General features: G+C 42.1%; 1 protein-coding gene across 1 annotated transcript in view; it reads left to right on the forward strand.

Annotated features, from left to right (window-relative positions):
* The window catches only part of MYH15 (myosin heavy chain 15), a 152,650-nt gene that overhangs the window by 99,129 nt on the left and 29,528 nt on the right, over window positions 1-23,993 (forward strand). Inside the window, exons 32-37 of the mRNA XM_047100446.1 lie at window positions 1,898-2,247; window positions 5,183-5,307; window positions 8,177-8,292; window positions 18,367-18,559; window positions 18,762-18,965; window positions 22,782-22,907. Of these exons, the coding sequence (XP_046956402.1) occupies window positions 1,898-2,247; window positions 5,183-5,307; window positions 8,177-8,292; window positions 18,367-18,559; window positions 18,762-18,965; window positions 22,782-22,907 (1,114 nt within the window). The remainder of the gene's footprint in view (window positions 1-1,897; window positions 2,248-5,182; window positions 5,308-8,176; window positions 8,293-18,366; window positions 18,560-18,761; window positions 18,966-22,781; window positions 22,908-23,993) is intronic.

The following is a 23,993-nucleotide window of genomic DNA, read 5'->3' on the forward strand; positions in this document are numbered from 1 at the left end:
CACATTCCCTAAGGACAGGGATTTGGTTTCTTAATCTTCTACCTCTGCTTGCAGATTCTAGCGCTAAGTACTAAGTAAGAACTTATGGTTGCAAGTTGAAGAACAAAGGGTAGTTGGTATGAAATGTAGACAATGTTATCAGTGAAATGAGGGTGACCAACTTGTCTATTTTGCCCCATGGGCTTGTGGGCTTGCCTGATTTTAGCACTGATAGCCCCACATCGTGGTGAAACCCCTTAGTATAGTTGGTCACCCAAAGTAAAATCCCTACTTTCTGGTACCAGTTGGGTATTTCTAAAGTAGTTATTACAAGATCCTTGTTTTAGATCGGTTAAAGCATCGGAATCTCCTTTCTTCTCCAGCTTTATTGAGATGTAATTGACATTCATGTATCCATATTGATATTGACATGCTGGTACCAACTCTAGTTTCATCTGGGCCCCAAACTCTTGTATACTATTGAATATGTTTAAGGAATACAAAGTGATGATTTCATATATGTACATATTGCAAAGTCTTTATCACAATGTGGTTAGTTAACACATCCCCTGCCCTATGTAATTACCATTTGTTGTCGTTATGGTGAGACCATTAAAGCTCTACTCTCACAGCAGCTTTCAAGTATATAAGACAGAATTGTTAACTATGGTCACCATGCGATCCATCAGAATCTCCTCTTAATATTTAGGAAAAATGAAGCAAGGATGCTGAACACAGATTGGTTTTTGAAGGCTTCCACCCAAAAGGGGCTGTATGATCACATTGCTCTGATGGGCTAGTTGTGTGGCACATGTTCATTCCGGAGGGTCTTTTTCTGTTTAATAACAGAATTTTTGGTATGCACAGTACCTTTCATCTAAGAAGTGTAATGAATGGGTAAGAATGGGACTGCCAGTGTCCCTGCGGGAGATGTGAGCAAGAAAACACATTTCATCCATTAGAAAGTCTCAGAGCACTGCATTGTGGGGGTGGTGGAGGAAGCACTTTAATAAGCCACTCCGTCTCAGGGGATGCTGGAGGGACAACAGTGGGGGCTAGAGTCCCTCCTGAGAGCAGTGACCTGTTAAGTGGCATGGATTTGAGTATATAAATTTGAGCAGATAATCTGGGGTGGAGAAAAAATTCAGACAAAAGACAGAACTTTGGCCTGTTTAAGAGCCATGTGATAGGAGGGAGAGAGAATGAGCAGGAGAGAACCAAAGAATGTTCCTTGGGAGCAATGTAGCAAGGAGATCTTTAAAGATTAGATGCGCCTAAGAACTTTTTTTTAAATATTTATTTATTTATCTGAAAAAGAGAGAGAGAGAGAGCAGGGGAGGGGCAGAGAGAGAGAGAGAGAGAGAGAAAAAAAATCCCAAGCAAACTCCGTAGCAACAGCGCAGAGCCCGACTCCGGGCTCGAACTCACAAACTGTGAGCTCATGACCTGAGCTGAAATCAAGAGTCGGATGCTTAACCGACTGAGTCACCCAGGTGTCCCAATATGCCTACAAACTTTCAACAACTGCTTACTGTTGGTGGGGTGTTCAGTACGATCTTCTTCTTTCTCCCATTTCTTCAGTCATCAATAAAGTCTGTATTGCTTATAGGAGGTTTAGGGTAAGCAAATACTTCCAGGATTCAGAGATCCTGAGTTCCAAGACCAGGGTGACAAAGGGTGGGGGAAAATAAAGCACACATGTACACAGGAGCCAGAGGATGGTGGCCAGCCGACATCTGGGCTCTATAGGCACAAGGACGTCATTTTCCGGTGTGAGCTGCTTTTGCTTGGTACCATTAAGCCAACCTCAAGGGCCACCCTATTTTGTACCGAAGCACTGTTTTAATCCAGGACAAACCGGGTGAGCTCTCTGAGGGCTGAAGCTCACCTGCCATTTGTTTGGGTCTCCCCTTTGCAGGAAGAAGCTGGCAATTAGATTGCAGGAGGCGGCTGAAGCCGTGGGGGTAGCAAATGCCAGAAATGCCTCCCTGGAGAGGGCCAGGCACAGACTGCAGCTCGAGCTCGGGGACACCCTGTGGGACCTTGGGAAGGCCCGTTCCTCAGCAGCGGTACTGGACCGGAAGCAGCAGCACTTTGACAAGTGCTTTGATGACTGGAGGCAGAAGCAGGAGGAGTCACAGGCCGTGCTGGAGGCCTCTCAGGAGGAGGCCCGTGCCCTTAGCATGGAGCTCCTTAAGCTCAGGCACGCCTGCGAGGAGAGCACTGTGAGCCAGGAGACGCTTCAGAGGGTGAACAAGAATCTCCAAGGTACTCTGAGCTGGGCTTGGAGCCAGAGCAGGACAACGTCGTGTGGGGGTGCCCTGGCTACCAGGGCAGGGCTGTCCTTCATGGGCAGAAGCCTCGGCATTGTCATGGTCCCGCTCAGGTTTTCACTTTTCTATTTTTTTTTTAATTTTTTATGTTTATTTATTTCTGAGACAGAGAGAGACACAGCATGAGTGGGAGAGGGGCAGAGAGAGAGGGAGACACAGAATCCAAAACAGGCTCCAGGCTCTGAGCCGTCAGCACAGAGTCCAACGCGGGGCTTGAACTCACAAACTGTAAGATCATGACCTGAGCCAAAGTCGGTTGCTCAACCAACTGAGCTACCCAGGCACCCCTTCACTTTTCTACTTTTAATACTCTTTTTGGAAACCTTTTTAAAATTACAGTTATTAGTTTTATTAAGTTCTAAAAATAAGACTACTTTCTTTTATTTTTTAAAAATGTTTATTTATTTTTGGGAGACAGGGACAGAGTGTGAGTGGGGGAGGGGCAGAGAGTGAGGAAGACACAGAATCCGAAGCAGGCTCCAGGCTCTGAGCTGTCAGCACAGGGCCCAATGTGGGGCTTGAACCCACAAACTGCGGGATCATGACCTGAGCCTAAGTCAGAGACTTAACTGACTGAGCCACTCAGGTGCCCTGAAAAAGGACTACTTTCTGACCTTAGCCCTAGGTTCCCTCTGTCAAGAAAGCCACTTTTAAGAATTTCTTTATCACCCATAGTCTTACCAAGATTTTCCATGCATATATTCATGTGTGTATTATTCAAATTATACAGTATTTGACACTGTTTCTTTTTTCTTTTCTTTTCTTTTCTTTTTTACATTTGTCAGTATATTTTCTAATTTAACAAATATTTCCATAGGCTACGCTATGTGCCGGGCTCTGTGGTGTATGTAACCATTCGTTATTGAATTCTCAAAACAGTCCTATGTGTTAGTTTCTTTGTCTGTAAAATGCAGATTATGTTAAATCGTGTAAGATTAAAAAATTGTCCAAATTCACAGTTGATCAAAAGCAGATCTGAGATTGGAGCCCAGCCAGCTTGACTCCAGCATATATACACTTAACGACCAGCTGTGCCACCTTCCACATGCCTTGTTATTCTCTTTGCATGTCTGTGCAAGGAGACCTGCCGCGTGATTGTTGATAGCTAGGTAGTGTTTTATAATAAGGATGGTTAACGTTTTTTTAACGAGACCTTATTCAGCTTAGATGTGATGTTTCACAATTATAAGTAATACTATACTGTACATGCTGCACATATATTTGTGGACATGTAATAATAATTCAGTAGGGGTGGATTCCTAGAAACAGAACTGCTGGGTTAAAGGAATGAACTTCTCAATTTTGAGATACTGCCAAGCAGCCCTTCAATGAGGCGGCCAACTTACACCAGCACCACCAGTGATGTGCATTAAAACCCTGAGATGCCCTGGGAGCAAGTTCATTACTATTGGAGACATAAATGAATCCTGCCTTCCTGTTGGCCCACAAAGTCCATGATGAGGTCACTGACTGGACATGTGGGAGGTGCTGGAACAGTGGTTAGGAATCTTTAGCAGCATCCAAACCACCTGGAGGGCTTGTTAGAATGGTTGGCTGGGCCCTCCCCACAGAGTTTCTGATTCACTGGGTCTAGGGTGGGGTCTGAGAATTTGCATTTCTAACAAATTGCCAGTGAGGCAAGTGCTGCTGGTCTGGGGACCACACTTGGTCTGGGGTGGGGCTTGGGCAGAAGTCTTTTTCAAAAGCTCTCCAAGTGATTCTGAGGTATGATCAGAGTGGAGAGCCACCGCCCTTGAGTTTTCTTTTGGGAACCTCTCTTCTGGAGAGGGCTTATAAGAGAAGGATTTATTATGTAAGAATTGCCATCTAAAGGGTTTGGTTTTGTAACTTAAAAAAATTTTTTTGTAATGTTTATTTATTTTTTGAGAGAGAGAGAGAGAGAGAGAGAGAGAGCAAGAGCAGGGAAGGGGCAGAGAGAGAGAGGGAGACATAGAATCTGAAGCAGGCTCCAGGCTCGGAGCTGTCAGCACAGAGCCTGCAATGGGGCTCAAACCCACGAACTGTGAGATCATGACCTAAGCTGAGGTCCAGGTGCCCCTTGGTTTTGTGACTTTTCAAAACTCTTGTCTCATCATATCACATCACATCACATCACAGCCAGGGATCTCAAAACCAGAGCAGCAGGCATGCTCTTGAGCTCCTCTCACCATCTCTGGACTGTGGGTAATTCCCAGAGCTACTTGGCCCTACTCCACACCTCTTAGTTACTAAAGGCTTCCTTTATGAAGACACAGAAATGACAATAACAATATTGAGTGGGAGAGGTTTTGTCACTCCTGGATGCCTCCTTATTCTGTCAGAAGACTTGTGTTCATGGGAGACTAGACACAAACCTTCAAGTGCTTGACCTCCTTTGGATTCTTGGGTCTATCCGGGCTCCTGTGTTGGCTTCTGGCAGGCAATGACCCAGCTTATGCTTTAAGTTCCCATCCTGGTATTGAGTGGCGGCGGACAAAATGGCAGCCACTGGTGTCAAGCGCTGAGCACTTACACTGGGTGTGTAAAGATTCAGGTCTGTGTCTTAGAGCACCACCAGGCAGAATCTGACGTGGCTTTGACAAAAGGACCACCATGTGAAGTTGTACAGGTTGTTTATGGTGCAATACTCTGAGAAGCACCATCCTCTCTAGTTGTAGTGGGCAACTTTCTGGCAGGTGGCAAAAGAATGTACTGAATAAAGAGTGACTTTTTCTAATTCGAACAAGGGTCCCATCTGTGCCAGTAGTGGCCTTGCCGTCAAGCTTCCAAGGATAGCATGACTACGGTCCCAGGGAAACGGTCTGCTGTACCTGATATTATGGGTCTGAGACAGGTTCCATTCACTAACTTTGCCTTTCTTTCCTCTCCAGAAGAGATTTCTAATCTGACAAATCAGGTGAGGGAAGGAAAGAAAAACTTAAGTGAAATGGAGAAGGTCAAGAAACGGATTGAACAAGAGAAGACTGAAGTCCAGGTGGCACTGGAAGAAGCAGAGGTATTACGTCCAGGGAGCAACGGCGGTTTGTGTCAATGTGACAAAACAGGAGACCTGCTTTCTAGTAATAATAGCAGCAGCAACAACAAAATGACACTTCTTCTTCGAGTGTTAACTACTACCTGCTAGGGACTATGCCCAGTGCTCGATAGGCCTTATTTTATGCAATCACCCTAGCAAACTAGTGTCCCCATTTCATAGAGGCTCAGAGGGCAGGATAAGCAGCAGTGGATGCAAATCTACCAGTTGCAACGAAAAGAGCAACCATGTCTCTCTCATTCATCAATTTATCCTCAGTGCCTGGACCTTTACTGTTCAAAATGTGGCCCAAGGATCAGCTGCTTGGAGCTGTATTGCCCTGGAGCTTGTTAGAAATTCAGACTCCCAGCCTTCTCCCCACATCTGTTGAATCAGAATCTGCATTTTAACAAGATCCTGTAGTGTTCATATTTCCACTAATATTTGAGAAGCACTGGCCTGGAACATTGGCTTGGTGTGTACTAGAGGTTCAACAAATATCTGTTGAATCTATTTATTCATTCAACAATGAATAAATATCCTCACACCTCCTCCTCTCTTTAAAAAGAGTTGGCTAAAACCCTTTTTTCCCCCCCTAAAAAACTTTAGTTTTAAAAATGGGATTCAAAGTGATGTTCTCAAACATTTGCCCGGAAAGCTCATCTTTGTACAGATTGTGTGACAGGAGTGTTTTGAGTGTTCTGGATTATAAGTTCAAGAGCAGCCTCTGCCTTTATCCCTTGGGGTGTGCTAGTGAGTGAAAGGACCTCTGAGAAGACTTTGTGCCAAAGAGAGTGACCTATAAAAAGAGTCATCTGTCGTGGTCACTAAACAGTTAACACGCCCTGCAAAGCCTTTTTGCTCATAGCTGAATTTCATCTTCTTGACCCTCCCTCAGACTAAGCACCCAGTACTTAAAACACAGCCCCCACCACTCACCCTCCAACTGAGAAAATGATTTTAAAAGGCAAAGCAGTCAGTTTTAAACAGAGCCTTTTGGAAGGTATGATAATGGGAAATTAGACCCCAAAGGACTGCTCCATGCCAAGCAATCTCTGTTAAATTTATCTTACCACTACATTTCTGTAAGAAACCAGGCAGACAGAAGACATGTCCATATATATACCCCACATACAGAGTTGTCAAGTGGATGGCTTTTGACGCACCTGTTGCCATTTTGTGAATAACTGTTTCCCTCAGGTCTTCTACATTTCATACAGAATCCTTTTATTTGCTAGTGTGGTGTCATGTCACCTAACAAGGCTGGTTGGTGAAAAAGTTGGTGAAATGTTTCATTTACTTGCTCCCTTTGGTCTACTGACCATCCTAGGCAGGGATTTCCTAAAGCCACCACCTTAACCTAAAGAAGTAATTTTTATAGCCAAACTTTCAAGCACTATGACAGGTCTGTGAGAGGTATGATTGGGCAGGGACAGTTTTAGTCTCATATAACATGTAGACTTTCCTGTGTATTGAATCGACTAGCACCTCCTAGGTGAGAAGGCCGTGGCGCTCATACCACTTACTGCCACTAGATGGCATTATATTCTATTTGCATTTTCTCAAGTTTGCATCTTCGGCAGCATCCATAAATACTTCATCAACTTGGACGTGTATTTGTAAAATTGGGTTATTTGTTTTCCTGGGTGAGCCTTTATGAGAATCTTTATCAGATTATTTCTGAAGCCACAAAACTCAAATTATCCCAGGTCACCTTCTCCAAAGATTCACTTTCTCTGTGGATTCTAGAGGTTGAGAGGTGACAGTTTCCCCTGAAGGAAGGGCAGCATTTCCTTGCAGGAAATTGCTATCCAAGCATTGGTTTTTGATTTATTGTCTCTGATATTGAAGGTAGTGTTGAGGGAACAGCAGCAAGGCCTTAAGGCATATTAAAATTCCTAACATCTTTCTTCTTTTTATCTTGAAATTGCTACTCAGTTTTATTTTCTCCTTTTGGTTGCATGTGGTAAGCATACCTCAGAAGAGGCCATAAAAATTACTCTGGCCCTCAGGACTACCTGCCAATTGTTAACTGACCAATGGATTGTTGTCACACCTGTGTCCCCAATAAACATCTTCCTCAGTATCCTCCAAATATTTTGTTTCTACTGCAATGTAAATTGTATCTTTGGAATAGACTTTAACGATTTGATCAAAGCTCCACTTTTAAACTTGAATCACCTTTATAACATCCCTGGCGGTAATTGCCTTGCCTATATTTAAATACTCAGAGGGGCAGGAGATTTCCCCAGCTGTCAAAGCAATCCATTTGAAGTAGTATTAATAATCATGGTGGTGACGGCTCACACTGAGTGTTTTGTGTCAGGCACATCCTAAATGCCTTTATTGTTCTTCCTTTGACACTATTTGGACACTATCCTGTTTCCTGTTCTCTGGCTGCTTTCACCTTTTTCTCTGTTCCTCCGTGATGTCCAGAATTGAATAAAAGATTGCAGGTAGGAGTTATCACTTTCCTTGTTCTAGCTTTGATCCTTTTATTGATTCATCCTGAGGATCAACTATATTAAGAAAAGTCCAGAGTAATGAATTAAAAAGTTTAAATATAGTCACAGACAAGATTGAATTTTTCTATTTAAAAAAAAAATGCTTTAGAATTCTAGTTCTTGAACTACAGCCAAGAGCCCTAAGAATGTCAAAGCTGTAAGTGATGTGACAAACAAAAGCAGTCACTCGTCTCTCATCCTGTTCCAATCTTCAGGGAACTGATTTGAACTTAGAGGCCTCCCAGCAACTCCAAAGAGAGCTGCAATAGTGACACACATTTTGAGGAAAAAAAATTCTGTATCCATAAAGTAGACTTAACTTAGTACTTTTAATTTATGTGTTTCAGGGAGCTCTGGAACGTAACGAAAGCAAGATTCTTCGCTTCCAGCTTGAACTCTTGGAAGCTAAAGCAGAACTTGAAAGAAAGCTTTCAGAGAAAGATGAAGAAATAGAAAATTTTAGGTATCTGAGATTATTTTGATGAGCCACATTTGCATATTCCAGAATTCTTGACTGAACAGAACATGCTGTGTTTGGCTGCCTGTATGGCCTCTGCTGGAACATTACAAAGAAACTTAGCCAGTCTAACCCTATGCCAGATCTTTCTAGTAAGCTCACCACTATTAATCTGAAGGAACACCTCTATGCAATTACTGTCTGTTTTTAGGATTTTCTTATGATTGAGCAGCTTCTGTTCTCATAGAGACTCTAGAGAACACACCAAAAAAGCATAATTATATGTACAAGGGCTGTGGACACTACCCGGTCTCCCCATAACAAGTCTCTTGGGCATCCAAGAAGCTGACTGATAATGCTGAGGAGTGGAAGAAGGAACTAAATGTGATGCCGTACATTGAAATTAATGCCAGATCAGAGTGAAATTTTCACACACCCCCTGCCTGCACCTGTAGCCATTTGTTTGGAGAGGGGCGGGAGCCAGGAGCTAAGCTGCTTATTGAATCCCTGTTGAAGAGGCTGAGTCTTAATGGTCAGGAAACTGAATCAGACAGGACTCATGGGTTGCAGGATCTTTTCTTAGCCTCATCATAACAAGCTGATGACTTTAGACATTCCACTTCTTAGCGTCTCAGTGAAGTGAGGGGATAAAAGCAGCCCCATACATGTCGCAGAAGGTGGTGAGGAAGATCAGTGAGCTGATGTTGGCAAAGCACTTCACACTGTATAGATCAAAGGCACAATTATAAACACATGGAATTCACTGTGATTATATCATTTATCTGATCTGTTCCATTAAGTCAGTGCCATATGTCAGCAAGGAAAATCACTGGAGTCTGAGTTTCCATGGGCAACTTGCTTTCAACATGTTTGTTAAAACAATTTTTAAAAAATGTTAATATAGTCAGTTGAACTGGCTTCTTTCCCATAGCCCCAATTCAGACAAAACTCCCATGGGGGTCATTTTTTTTTTTAATGAGGACATCAAGCCAAATTTGGCCCTCTGTGTGCTTTGAGTTATCCTTGCTCGCTCTCACTCATGGACACTTGCCTCTCTAGGACTGACTGTGAGGATGAATTTCGGTCTACTTAAGAGGCCCTGACTCAGTGTCTAAAAGAATTTTTTTTGATGAAGGGCAAAACATCAGGCCTTGATATTTGCCCTACTTCCTTCCATGAGGAACAAAAAATGAACGTTTCTTTGTGCAGTTAAAAGAAAAAAGCTCATTTTAGGTAATGTCAACCCTGCATCTATTAATAGACCTGGCTTGGGGAAAAATGAATCCTCAGAGAGTCTGCCTCTCGTCAGGTACATCTGAATGTCTTAGAGCAGTTCACCAATTATAATAATCTTAGTGCAAAGGAAGCTGGAGATCCAAACAGCCAGGGCTGGGAGAAGAAAGAGCTGAACTCTAGTCTGGGGCTGTGGAGGGGCTGAAAAAAGAAGAGGCGGGCTAGAGGGTGGGGCGAGCTAGTCAGGAGTTTTAGTTAATGATCCATAATAGCTATAATAGGTACATCCGGAAAGGAGAGATGAGCATATCTTACAAAATATCACAAGTGCCCTTGCAGAACGTTTCTGTGCCAGTGCAGAATGTATCAGAAGCCTCTGTTTAATCTGATTATTTGGTCTGGCCTCAGGGGCTGGGAGAGGAAGGGGCCCTGAGGAGTCTGCACAGAATGGGAGGGAGAAGCACTAGGAGAGCAGAGGATTCTGAGCAATCAAGATAAGCCAGGTAAATTCTAGAACTCGAGGAAAATATGGCCTGAAGGCAAGATGAGGTTCTAGGTCCTGCGTCCACATAAACCTTGGGAAAGGCCACAGAGACTGAAGGAAGCGTGTGAGGAAGGGACCAGAGAAGCCAAAGAGACTCAGAGGCAAAGATAAGAGCCCTGAGGGTTCTACAGAGGGGTGATTCATTCAACTCCTCCTCCGCCGAGCTCCAGCCATCATCCTGGGAGGACGTATTTATCCTCAGTGAGCCCCAGGCCTGTTGGTGGTGAAAGTATGAGCAGCTGGGATATGTGTCATATGTTTTGCTTGTTAAATACATATTTGAGCACTTCATGTTGGCCAGACACTGGGCCTGCTATTCTTGTCGGGGCTTCCTAAACTTTTATGGATGGATGGGGCTTTCTTTCTTTCAAAAACATTTTTTTTTTCCTACAGTGTTCTAATTGACATAGGTAGAGGTAGGGAGGTGATAATGTAGTCACTAATGGAAGGAGAGGAGGAGGTGTGGTGGCTGGCTTTGGCCCTCTCCATCCTGGATACAGAAAAGGAGGCATAATGGCAGTTAGCATGAAGGCCAACTGGTGGCCCTACCTGTCACCTGCGTCCAGTTTGACCACAAGACTCAGAACTGGGTTGAAAACAAGTCGGTCAGGTGGGTCCTGAATTTTCAGAGGCCACAGATGTCCACAGGTGTTCACAGAGGCCACCTCCTCCAACTCAGGGTGTTCAGGGAAATGCTGAAGTATGGGAGTGTCTTGTCACTGGCCAAGGGCCAGGATGGACCCAGCCTGTGTTCTCTCAGGCACAGCCAGAGAGGTGCTGCTGACGGTCTTGGGAAGGAGGGACTGAAAGTCCTGCAGTCCAAAGCTTGCTTTGGTTTGATCGCCTCTGGAAGGGTTAAACAAATTTTCTGTAGAGGATGGGATAGTGTAGGGAAGAAAAAAATTCTCCTTACCCTCTTTGGGTCTGTGACTGATCCTAAGAATTAAACTGACTTAAGACAGTTTAAAAGGAGAAAAGTCTACATGTTTTATTGAATTTTTAATCTCCATGGGAGCTTTCACAAAAGAATGAAGACTGGGGGGACACAACCAGAGCAGGAAGTTTTATACCTTTTAGACAAACAATAAACTTGTGAAGAATTGATAAGGCACAGGGATTTGGGCTTGTGGTAGTTTAAATGCTGAAGAATTAACAAGGTTTGTTTAGACAGCCTTCTTGGCCCTAAATTCACTCTTTGGTAACAAGGATGTCTCCCTTCCATCTGTACAGGGTAGGGTATCTTTCACGAGGGAGGTTTATCTCCTGCATTCAGGGAAAAAGGGCAGAATTTAGATTGATCTTCCTGCTTCCATTGTTTTCTCAAACTCCTTGAGCTTAAGATATTTAATATGCTAAGGTGCCGTATTTTGGGATAGCATTGGAGCAGCATCAATGGCAAATATTTTTGGCTTTGCAGGTAGGCCATAGGGTCTCTATCTCTACTCAACTTTGCAGTGTAGCTTGAAAGCAGTTGTACACAATAGGAAATCAAGTGGTCATGGCTGGATTTGGCCTATAACTTCTAGTTTGCCCAACCCTGGCCTCTATAGCCTTGGGGGTCTACACATTATTTTTAATGTTCCATCATGTTTTCCTTCCATTTGGCCTGTTCCTCAAAACTCAGTGATGTCAAATTTCACACATGGTCTTAATTTATAAGCACCATCAAACTTAATTTCAGTTATTGTCTGAGTCTCTGCCAGAAGAATGTGTTTAAGTCTCTTCTCATTTCTAAGTAAAATATTTTAGCATGTCTTCAAGAAATAGGATTTCACACTCAGGCATGGTATTTGGTTAGGAAAATACCTTGCTAATCATTTTAAATCGAAATTATATGTATTAGAATTAAGGAAAATCTCACATTTCTCTGATACAGATAAACAATATTGCAGGAGAAAAAAAGTGACCTAATGAATTGACTGTCCATTTAAAGTCATTATAACTTTTGCAAGTTTTAATGTTGGTTTTTTTTTGTAATTCTAAATTTGAAAAAAAGTGTAACATACAGTGTTATCTTCATCTCAGGTGTACAATATAGTGATTCAATAATTCTATACACAACTCAGGGCTCACTATGATAAGTGTACTCTTAATTCCCTTCACCTAGTTCACCCGTTCCCCTACCCACCTCCTGTCTGGTAACTATCAGTTTGTCTTCTATGGTTAAGTGTCTGGTTTTTGGTTTGTCTCTTTTTTTCTTTGCTGGTGTGTTTTGTTTCTTAAATTCCACATCTGATTGAAATCATGTGGTATTTATCTTTCTCTGACTTATTTCATTTAGCAGTATGCCTGCTAGATCCATCCAAAATTCCACTCTTTTTTATGGCTGAATAATATTCATATATAAATACATAAAATGCGTCACGTATATACATATGTATATACTACATCTTCTTTATCCATTTCTCTATTGATGAACACTTGGGCTGCTTCCATAATTGGGCTATTGTAAATAATGTCTCAATAAACATAGGGATGTTATCTTTCAGTCTTTCAGTCTGAAATGAGTCTCCAGCAGGCAGCAAATAGGTGGGTCTTGCTTTTTTATCCATTTGGTCACCCTATGTCTTTTGTTTGGAGCATTTAGACCATTTATATTCAAAGTAATTATTGATAGGTATATACTTATTGACATTTTGTTACTTGTTTTATGGTGTTTTTGTAGTTCTTCCGTTCATTTCTTCTCTTGCTCTTTTCTCTCACGTTTTGCGGGCTTTCTTTAGTGATATACCTGGATTCCTTTCTCTCTCTCTCTCTCTCTCTCTCTCTCTCTCTCTTTGCATATCTATTACTTGTTTTTGATTTGTGATTACCATCAGGTTTATATATAGCATGCATTTAGCAGTCCCATAAGTTTGAACCCATTCTTTACTCTTCTCCCCCCATATTTTAGGTATATGGTGTCATAATTTACATCCTTTTATTTTGTGAGTCCTTTAACTGATTTTTATAAATATACTTAATTTTACTGCTTTTCTGCTTCCTACTTTTCTTACTCTTCCTACTTAAAGTCTTTCTACTCATAAAGTCTCTGATATTTCTGGGGCAACTGGATGGCTCAGTTGGTTGAGGTTCTGACTCTTGATCTTGGCTCAGATCATGATCTCACTGTTTGTGAGTTTGAACCCTGTGTCAGGCTCCCCCTGCTTGGGATTCTGTTTCTCTGTCTCTCTCTCTCTCTCTCTCTCTCTCTCTCTCTCTGCCCCTTCCCTGCTTGGGCTCTCTTTCTCAAATAAATAAACTTTTAAAAAAAGTCTCTAACATTTCTTGTAGGGCTGGTTTAGTTGTCCTGAATTCCTGTAACTTTTGTTTGGGAACTTTTTAAGTTTCCTTCTCTTATGAATGATATCCTTGCTGGATCGAATATTCTTGGTTACAGGTTTTTTCTTTCAGCACACTGAATGTATTATGCCACTCCCTTCTGGCCTACAAAGTTTCTGCTAAAAAAGTAGCTTATAGCCTTATGGAGTTTCCCTTGTATATAACTGTTTTCTTTTCTCTTTCTGCTTTTAAAATGGTTTATAATTTCTTTTTACCATTTTAATTACAATGAGTTTTGGTGTGGACCTCCTTGGGTTGATTCTTCTGGGGACTCCCATTGCCTCCTGGACCTGGATTTCTGTTTCCTTCCCCAGATTTAGGAAATTTTCTGCTATTATTTCTTCAAATAATCTTTATGCCCCATTTTATCTCTCTTCTCCTTCTGGAGTCCCTACAATGCAAATCTTATTATGTTTGATGGTATCATTGGGTTCCCTAAGTCTAATTTCAGTTTTTATTATTTTTTTCTCTCCTGTTCAGCTTGGTTGCTTTGCAATACTCTGTCTTCCAGGTTGATGATATGTTCTTCTGCTTCCTCTATGCTTTCATCTAGTGTATTTTAAATTTCAGTTATGAGTTCTTCATCTCTGGTTCTTTTGTATGTTTTCTATATTTTTGTTGAGGGCCTCACTGAGCTCCTACATTCTTTTCTCAAGTCCAGTGAGTATCTTTATGACCATTGCTTTAAATTCTCTTTCAGGCATTTGTTATCTTGGTTTCATTTATCTCTTTTGCTGTGATTTTTATCCTGCTCTTTCATTTGGGACACATTTTTCTTTTTCCTCATTTTGTCTTAACTCTCTGTATTTGTTTCTATGTGTTAAGAAAGTCAGTTACATCTCCTACTCTTGAAAGTAGTGGCCTTATGAAGATTAGTAAATAAATCTTCCCATATATCCTAGGAATTTTTCAAAATGCTACCTCTATGCTGTATCTCTGAGGGACTGTTTGTCATGCTGTCTCTTTAAGGATGGGGTTCAGTTTCCTATTGCTCTCTCAGAGGCCATCCCGTTGACTTTTAAAGTTCCAGGTATTAAGCCTGATTGTAGGAACTTGTGAGTCCAGGCCCTTCTTATTTTCATAGCCAGAGGTTATAGGGTTTGCCTTCCCTGTATGGGTTCCTAGTGCCTGGGGTGCCTGGTGTGAAGAGCTGTTTCCCTCAACTCTATGTGTCTCACTCCTATGGACGATCCCATTGGTCCATTTAGCTCTTGACCATGTCTCCGTCTCCACCCTTCTTACTACCTTCATTGTTGTCTCTTCTCTAATTTTAGCTGTGGAGAGTTGGCTCTGCCACTCTTTGTGATATTTTCTGGTTTATTTACACTGATATAGGTATTATCTAATTGTATCCAGGGGATGAGATGGGCTTAGGGTCCTCCTATTCTGCCATCTCCTCTGGAAGTCTATATCACATCTTCTTTATTCATCTATCGATGGACACTGAGGTTGTTTCCATGACGTGGCTATTGTAAATAATGCCACAGTAAATATAGGGGTGCACATATCTTTTTGAATTCGTGTTTTTGTTTTTGTTGAGTAAATATCCAGTAGTATAATTACTAGATCATATGGTAATTCTATTTTTGATTTTTTAAGGAACATCCATACTGTTTCTCATAGGGACTGCACAAATTTGCATTCCCACCAACAGTGCCTGAGGGTTCCTTTTTCTCCACATTCTCACCAATGCTCATTATTTTTTGTTTTTGATTTTAGCCATTCTGACAGGTGTGAGGTGACATCTCATTGTGGTTTTAATTTGCATCTCCCTGATGATGAGTGATATTGAGCATCTTTTCATGTGTTTGTTGTCCATCTGTGTCTTTTTTGGCAAGAAGTCTATTCAGGTCCTCTGCCCATTTTTAATCATATTATTAGCATTACTATTATTTTTTGTGTTGAGTTGTATATGTTCTTTATATATTTTGGATATTAATCACTTACTGGATATATTATTTGCAAATATCTTTTCCCATTCAGTAGGTTGCCTTTTTGTTTTGTCAATGGTTTCCCTTAAGTTGTAAGTTTTTTTACTGACTTCTCTCTTTCTTTCTTTTTTTTTTTTTTTTTTTTTTTTTTTTTTTTTTTTTTTTTTTTTTTTTTGTATCTGGCTTTCTTTTTCAAACTGCATTTCATGTCAGGATGGGGGCAGGAGGAATGAAAGAACTTCTTACTATATAGTTCTGGTCCTGAGTGCTTCATTTTTTTTTTAAATGTACTTGGAAGAGTTTTCATTTTAAAGATTTATTGACTATGCATGAAATGTGTTGATTGTCTAGAGGCCATTCTTTAGGCCTGTATCATATCCAAGCCTCTCAAACCATAGCACTTTCTACTGTCTGCAGGCACTCATGAAGATTCATAAACAACTGTGTAAAAGTACAGTTTGAAACATTGTCTGCTTAAGTAGAATGTATGTCTGTATAAAGGATTTTGATACCAAGCCAGGGATGCTTTAGTGTTCCTGTATAAGGAGAGTCAGCTGTGGCAAAAGTGAGTTTCCCCAATATAAAACAAAAAAGTGTCTTAAAGCTTTTAGTGATGTTGATAGTATGAGTCACTGTATAAGTCTGCTTGGGCTGCCATGATGAAATGCAGACTGGGTGGCTTAAACAACATAAATTTATTTTTTCACTATTATGGAAGTTGGAAGTCCAAAATAAGGTGTTGGCAAGTTTGGTTTCTCCTGAGGCTTCTCCTTGGCTTGCAGATGGCCGCCCTCCTGTCATGTCCTCACATGATCTTTCTTTTGTGCATGTGAATCTCTGATGTGTTTGTGTGTGCCCAAATTTTCTCTTAATCAGATTAAATTAGGTCTCACCCAATAGCCTCATTTTACCTTAATCACCTCTTGTAGAGGCCGTGTCTCTAAAGATAGTCATATTCTGGGGCGCCTGGGTGGCGCAGTCGGTTAAGCGTCCGACTTCAGCCAGGTCGCGATCTCGCGGTCCGTGAGTTCGAGCCCCGCGTCAGGCTCTGGGCTGATGGCTCGGAGCCTGGAGCCTGTTTCCGATTCTGTGTCTCCCTCTCTCTCTGCCCCTCCCCCGTTCATGCTCTGTCTCTCTCTGTCCCAAAAATAAATAAAAAAAAAACGTTGAAAAAAAAAAATTTAAAGATAGTCATATTCTGAGGTACTTGGGTTTAGGGCTTCAGTATATAAACGGGGAAGTACATATTCAGCTATAACAGTCTGGGTTAACTTTATGTACTGGTATTCCTGTAGGATTATGACCTGGAAGCTGAACAAAAGCCCACAACCAAGGTTAGTCATGAGAGGCTGATCTCAATTTGTGGGGCCAGGGACATAAGGTTAGCACAGAAGAGGTGCTAACTCTGGGCTTTACATTCTCCCATACATTTCCATAAGTACTTGTGAGATTTTCACCTACCAATGGGGAGACAACTGGTCATGAAAAGCAGCCCCTCCACCTGTTACCCAATTAGAAACCTGAGCCACACAACTATCCCATGTGGGCTATATGCCTTCCTGATTGGCCTCAGAGTTCAGGACACATATTCAATGCTATTTCAATGCAGAACATAATTATGATCCAAGATGAGTACATTTTTGCTATTTCTGATAATGGGCTCTATGATGAAGAATAGGAAGGCTCTTCCCATGTCTGTTTTACCTGTTCAGCACTAAGTCCTATTTCACAGGGTGAGCTTAATCCGGGGGTGGGGGGTGTTAGTTATAGCAGTTAAACCATCCTGGCTCACAAACACCAAATCTTGACTCAAAACTATCAAAGTTCGGGGCACCTGGGTGGCTCAGTCGGTTGAGCATCTGACTTCGGCTCAGGTCATCATCTCATGGTTTGTGAGTTCAAGCCCCACATCAGGCTCTGTGCTGACAGCATAGAGCCTAGAGTCTGCTTCGAATTCTGTCTCCCTCTCTCTCTGCTCTTCCCCCTGCTCATGCTCTATCTCTCTCCTTCAAAAATAAATTAAAAAACATTAAAAAACATTTTTTTTAAAAACTATCAAAGTTCATCTTTGTTTTGTGTCTGAGTCCAGTGTAGGCTATAGAGTGAGCCACTATTCTTCAAAGTCATTCAAGAGCCCAGTTTCCTTCCATCTTGTGGTGACACAGTCTTCCAAAAGTGGCCACCAAGTTTGCCATAGATGAGGAAGAGGGGAGTACTGGATTATACAAGTAAAAATGTTGTATGGGCAAGGCCTACAAACATTTCTGCCCATGATCCAGTGGTCAGCATTCAGTCACATAATTCCAAACTGACTGCAGGAAGGCTGGGAAATGATTGCCATGGGTTCCCTAGATTTTTTCATTGTTTCCCTCAACACACATCTATTGTCTAAGCTTCTATCACTTGGCAAATATAGTTTCAGTGTAGGGTTTTTGTTGTCATGAGGAATATTGAAGCAACTCAATCCTCACACAGCAGTTGGTCTTCTCAGCCTACCCTTGACTGTACTCCAACTCCTACAGAAAGACAACCATGCTATTCTAGAAGGGCTAAGCAACAACAGGCCATTAGAGCAATATTGCTTGTCCTTGGGATTTAAGCCTGGGTGGCTCTTTCTTGCCTTGTTCAGATATGTTTTACCATTGAAAGTAGTTTAAATATTATAGCTGTCTGGAAGAGCATCCTTCCTTCATCCTTAGCCACTGCAGGAAATCTAGATGTTTGTTCTATGCCTTCCCTTAAGGGGTCTTAGGTAAGGCTAAGGCTGTCCCACTGGACATAAGGGCCTCACAAAGATTCTCTGATACTTTCCTTGATTCTTGAGAAAAGCTGGCCTGGGTATCTTAATCTATTATGATGCTCACTAACCTAACCCTTCAACCTCTATGTTTTTTAAAATGACAACCCCTTAGACTCATTTTGTTAATTACCCAGAATTTTTCTTGAATTTTAATTTTTTATGTTTCCTAAACTATTATGTGCACAGCAGGTAACCTTTCTTAATTTGGGTGCATGATTTTTTTTTTCTCTTAAATGTTATTCTAAAATTAGGAGGAATCAGCAATGCGCTATTGACTCCCTGCAGTCTAGTCTGGATTCTGAAACTAGGAGCAGAATTGAAGCGACACGGCTGAAGAAGAATGTGGAAGGGAACCTCAGTGAGATGGAACTCCAGCTTAGCTGTGCCAACCGACAGGTGTCAGAGACAACCAAATCCCTGGGCCAGCTTCAGATTCAAATCCAGGTACAAATTGCAATATAAGGGCAGGGAATAAGCAAACCAAGAGACAGATTGTGCTGAGAAATAAAAGTAAGGACAACAAATCTAATCCTTCAAGAAAGCAGGAACACACTTAAATTGGTGAGCTTTGCTTAGAGCATGCATGCAGGTGCATATCCCATTGAACTCAGCAATCTGTGCCCCAGGCCTGTGTTTTCTCTCACAGGACCTTCGGGTGCAGCTAGATGACAGCATACGCCTGAACAGTGAGCTAAAGGAGCAGGTGGCTGTGGCTGAGAGGCACAACTCTCTTGTCCAGTCTGAGCTAGAGGAGCTGAGGTCCTTGTATGAACAGACGGAATGTGGGCGCAAGTTGGCGGAGGAAGAGCTCCTTCAGGCCACAGAGAAAATCAATCTTTTCCACATCCAGGTGAGGCCCATAAACTCTCCCTATGAGCTGTATTAGCTGGATGAAGGCAATGGTTTCCACACATTGTTCAGCCTTGGACCATAATAGTTGCCATGTCAGGCAATGGATGTGGCATATGAGGCATAAAGAGAGCCTTTGGCAGCAGTGGGCACACTCTTCACTCATTCCCAAATGTATTAAGTTCCTAGGGTTGCTATCACTCGGGACCACAAACTGGGTGGCTTAAAACATCAGAAATTTATTCTCTTACAGTATTCAACACTAGATGGAAACCAAGTTGTTGGCTGGGCCATGCTCCCCCTGAATCTCATAGGTCAATCCTTCCTTGAGTGTTTCTAGCTTTTGGTGATTTTTGGCAATCTTTGGTGTTCGTTTGCTTATAGATGATCACTTCAATCCTCTGCCTTCACGTGGAAATCTCTCTATATGTCTTAGCATCATCTTTTCTCTGTTAGTATTTGTGTCTAAATTTCCCTTTTTTATAAAGACATCAGTCATATTGGATTTGGACACCTCCGAATGACCTTGTTTCAACTTGATTACCTCTGTAAAGACCCTATTTCCAAATAAGATCACATTTAGAGACTTCAGCCTATCTCCTTTGGAGGGGACACAATATTATCCATAACACTAAGTCCAAAAGAATGGACTCTCAGGACATTGACAGCCAGTAAGCTGGGGAGAGCTGAACATTCCCTAGTGTACCAGAACCATTTGCCTGTTTCTTCTGTTCCCTCCAAGTCACATGTTCTCCAAGGATTAAAAAAAAAATTCTCCTGCCTCAGAGCCAGGAGATTTCTAACAATTCTAAGTGACTGCTGACAGATATGAGCTGTCAGGACTCTGGCTCCCCATGGAAGGTTATATAAGTGACATGAAGCAAGGATTCTTAGATCGTTTGCCATTCTCATAGAATCAGGGGAAACCACAGCGTCTAGGATAAACGTGTATACTAAATGGATCGTTCAACATTTATAGGGCACCCACCATAACCTGAGCAGTTGTATGAGGTGTACGTGCAGAATGTCTCCATTGTCCTAAAAAAGTGAAGAGCCAAGTAAGGAACTCAATGCGCTGCTGGAGTATAGTGTCAGAGCAAGCACATCCCTACAGAAAGCCTTCCCTGACAGTCCTAGGCATAGCTAGATACACAGTGTGCTCAATCAGAGTCATAAAGGACACATAAGCAACCTGTCAGGTAGAGAGAAAAGCCGAGGACAGAAGCATGGGGGAGGAGGAGATGTGGGCTGCTGAGGGAAATTGCTGTACTCACAGAGCATAGTGGGGTAGGGGTAGGAGAGATCAGAGAAATGATGCTAAGAGGCAGGGAGAGCCAGGTCCCCAGGAACCTTGAGTCTGAAGCTAATGCAGTTTGAATTCCTTCTTGCAGTGAATGGGGATCCACTGAAGAATTTTGAGTAGCTGAGAGTGAAATGATCAGATTTTCATTTTAGGAAGTTTACTCTGGTGATTGCTGTGAATGGTGGATTAAAACAACTATAGACAGAACTGCCATACCGTGGAGTATTTAGAAACGTCATTTTGGTTGCCACAGTGACTGCAAAGTGCCTCTGACATTTAGTGGGCAGGGTTCAGAGATACTAATATCTGTGTTAGGTACAGGATAATCCCACTTCACAAAGAATTGCCCTTCCCAGAATGCCAATTGTGCCCCCACCGAGAAATGCTAGAAAAAGGAAGGATCAGCCAGTGATGTACCAGCTGGGAAGCATTGCAATTAGTTTTTGCTTACAGTTTGACTTTTGTGTCCGTCAAAACATTGTGCATGACACAACCCTATTTAGATATCATGTGATATGGAACAAATAGGCTGTATGTTTTGCATAATTCCCGGCAAGCTAACTCGCTTCAACATTTTCTTTCTCTCTCAAGAAAGCTTATGTAAATACAATGAGCAGGATTCTTATAAAGTAGGATATTGAATTTTTAAAAAGTAATCATCTATCTGTAGTACTTAATAGCTATTGGTAATAAATCATTTGCCATGCATATTATAACTATAATGCACCAGTGGGTCCCAATATGATGAAAAACCACTAGCCTAGAGAGAGAGATGAGGACATCAACCAGAGCAAAAACAGACATAGAGAAGAGGAGATGAATTTGAAGAAAAAAAAAAAAATGAAAAGAAAATTAGGCCATGGAGACCTGATCTCTAGAGTGTAATTTCTGAAAAATTTAGGTGTATAACAGAAATTAACACAAAAGTGCAAATTCTCAGCTCTCATTTCAGACCTACTGAATCAGAATCTCTGCAGTGGGACCCAAGAATCAAACAAATACTCAGATGATGCTGGTGGTCCAGAAGCTACCCTGTGACCAGCATATCTAGGTGATACTACATTGCTCACAAGAACCTCTCCCCAACCTTAATCATGTAGGGACACCTTGCAATTAATAGACTGCTGTCAATCTTTTGATAGAATAATGAATCTTTTATGGAACCTTCTTAGTTCCTTCTGCATTCCCAGACCTCTAAGCCTAGAATAAACATACAAGGCCAAACTTATCCTTGGCTGATTACATGTGTTCTTTTTCAAACCTGAACTGTGACAATCTGGATTGCTCTTTTGCACAATACCACCTAACCCCCTTCCTCCCAAAAAGAACCAAATAAAGAGCCATTCAGCTTAAAAAGATTTTGGCCATTATCTCCTTAGCAGATTTTAAATGACTCTATGTACAAACAAGTCGGCATTTATATTTGTACTTTCCTTTACAAAGAAAGAGTTTCTATGGAGTTACGTGCAGTGAGGATCCAGAAAACATTCCAGCAAGGTACACTTATCCCCACCACCACGACCACTACCAGGGAGAATCCTGGGGCAGGGACGGGAGCACAGAACCTAGCTGTCTGTGAGGACAGAGCATGGAAGCCTTGATGAAGATGCTTCATGCCATTGAAGAAGCAGGACAGAACCTGTGAGGCTGGAATATCTTTCTTTCTATTTCTAAGGTACAATCCTGCCACTGCGAAAGGCACTAGCTAGAGAAAAGTGAAAGGACAATGAAGAGAAATCAAAAATAGGAAGCCTGTGCTTTTTATATACATTCTCTGTGCTAAGGTTTCACACCCTCAGAAAAGCTGTGCTTCAAACGTGGACCAAATAGCAGCAAAAGGAGCCTCAGCCTCTAGTGTCACAACCCAGGAAAGAAGGAATTAGGACAGTACCAGCCACAGAACAGCAATAATCCTCCCATGGGGTGGGGGGCTTCCTAAGGCCTGGGGGTTGAGGCTTATTTGAGCTACACTTCCCTCCTCCTCATTGCAAAGTCAGATAGAAAGGGAGGTAGATAAAGAGGAAATTGGATTTTTGTTTTTGTTTTTATTTTTCCTGGAGCAACATGCTGGCAACCGATTTTTATTCCCCAACTTCCTGCTCCCCGCATATCTGCAACTGACCCCGACTTGTGCTCTGGAACACTTGCTTCTACAACATCAAAGAACAAACGGCAGAAAATCATATTCCTCAGCAAGCTGAAAACCAAACACATGTTTGGGGCTTGTAGATTACCTGGATCCATTTCTATTTTCTTATTCAGACAAACTGCTAGGTCTTTAATATTGAAAGTCTGACGGATGAAATCCCTTCCATTCAAATATGCCTTTGATGGCAAAGGAGAGTTTTCTAGTGTGGCTTCCTGGGGTTGGAAATATCGCTTCACTGACTATGGCTGCTTAGAACAGAATTCACCCCCGGCCAGAGCCCATTCCTGTTGCATGTCCTCGACCTGCCAGCTTGCTTTTGCATCGCTGGTCTCAACTTGCCTAATGAGAGTGCTGCTTTGCTTTAGAACACGAGCCTCCTCAACCAGAAGAAGAAGCTGGAAGTCGATGTTACCAGGATGCAGAAAGAAGCTGAAGAGGCAGTGCAGAGGTGTCAAAATGCAGAAGAGAAGGCCAAGAAGGCAGCCACTGAGGTGGGTTCATTGACTGACTGCTGTTCCTATCTTGCAGAGTTGACCGGGGCAGCAGCCAAGGGGCAGAGGCAGATCTGCAGCCAAAAAGAATTCTATTGATTCTCCATATAGCCAGGAGGAGAGTAACTGACCCCTCTGCCTCTCTCTGTTTCCATTTTGAAAAATTAGGCCAATTAGCTCCTCCTTTCCAAACGGCTCAGACAATAAAAAGGAGCAGTTGAACTGCTATGAGCAAAACCTCATGAAAGAAAGAGATTTTTTTTTTAAGTTAAGCCACTTTCCACTTGTGAATCAATATATCTAGAGTCTAAAACAATTCTTCTGTGAGTCCTTACAAATCGCTATTTTCTTAGAGCCTGTGATGGCTTTATCATGATGATCTGGAAAGAAAGCTTATGTCACTTATTTTCCCCAACCCATACTATTGCTTGAGTAGCGCCATCAGGTTGGTAAAGAAGGGTTTCAGGGCTGGTTTCAGGATTTCTTTATTTGCAAGTTTAACATTGTTGATGAGAGTGCTTTTCCTAAACAGCACTAAGCTCGGCATTGGCAGCCAGGCTTGACTGAAAGTTTATGGGAACGGGAGAAGACCCACTGCCAGGCACCCCCTGCGGACAGCTGTAGCACTTCTCTCAAAGGGCACAGTGACCAGAAGGCAACACTCAACACAAATATTAGCAGAGGGAGATGGAAGGCCTGGCAGGTCCCAGTCTTGCTGAGCAGAGCAGGGACTTAATTGCAGCCTCCACTCACCCCATCCCCGTCTTGTGACTCTGTGCGTGTGGTCCAGCAAATGCCCAACTGTGTGCAGCAGCCTGCCTTTGCTATGTGAATGGAAGCTGATCCTCATGATGAAGGGGATATCAGAACTGGGACGACAAGATACTCGATTAGATTTTATATTAGTCATTTTAAAATTCAGAGGAGGGGAAGAGCTTGTGTCTCTATTTGCCTGAGTTATTTGGCAGTTGAGGAACGAAACAAAACCTTTGCACTAAGTCCTGGGTACCAGGTCACTGTAGAATCCAGCCCTCTCTAAGAATAGAGAAGCATGCCTGTCACTCAGCTGTTTCGTATCGAGGCAGA

The sequence above is a fragment of the Lynx rufus genome, unplaced genomic scaffold (genome assembly GCF_022079265.1).
Source record: "Lynx rufus isolate CCGP_SWC_20201006 ecotype Redwood Valley unplaced genomic scaffold, mLynRuf1.p SCAF_5, whole genome shotgun sequence".
NCBI lineage: Eukaryota > Metazoa > Chordata > Mammalia > Carnivora > Felidae > Lynx > Lynx rufus.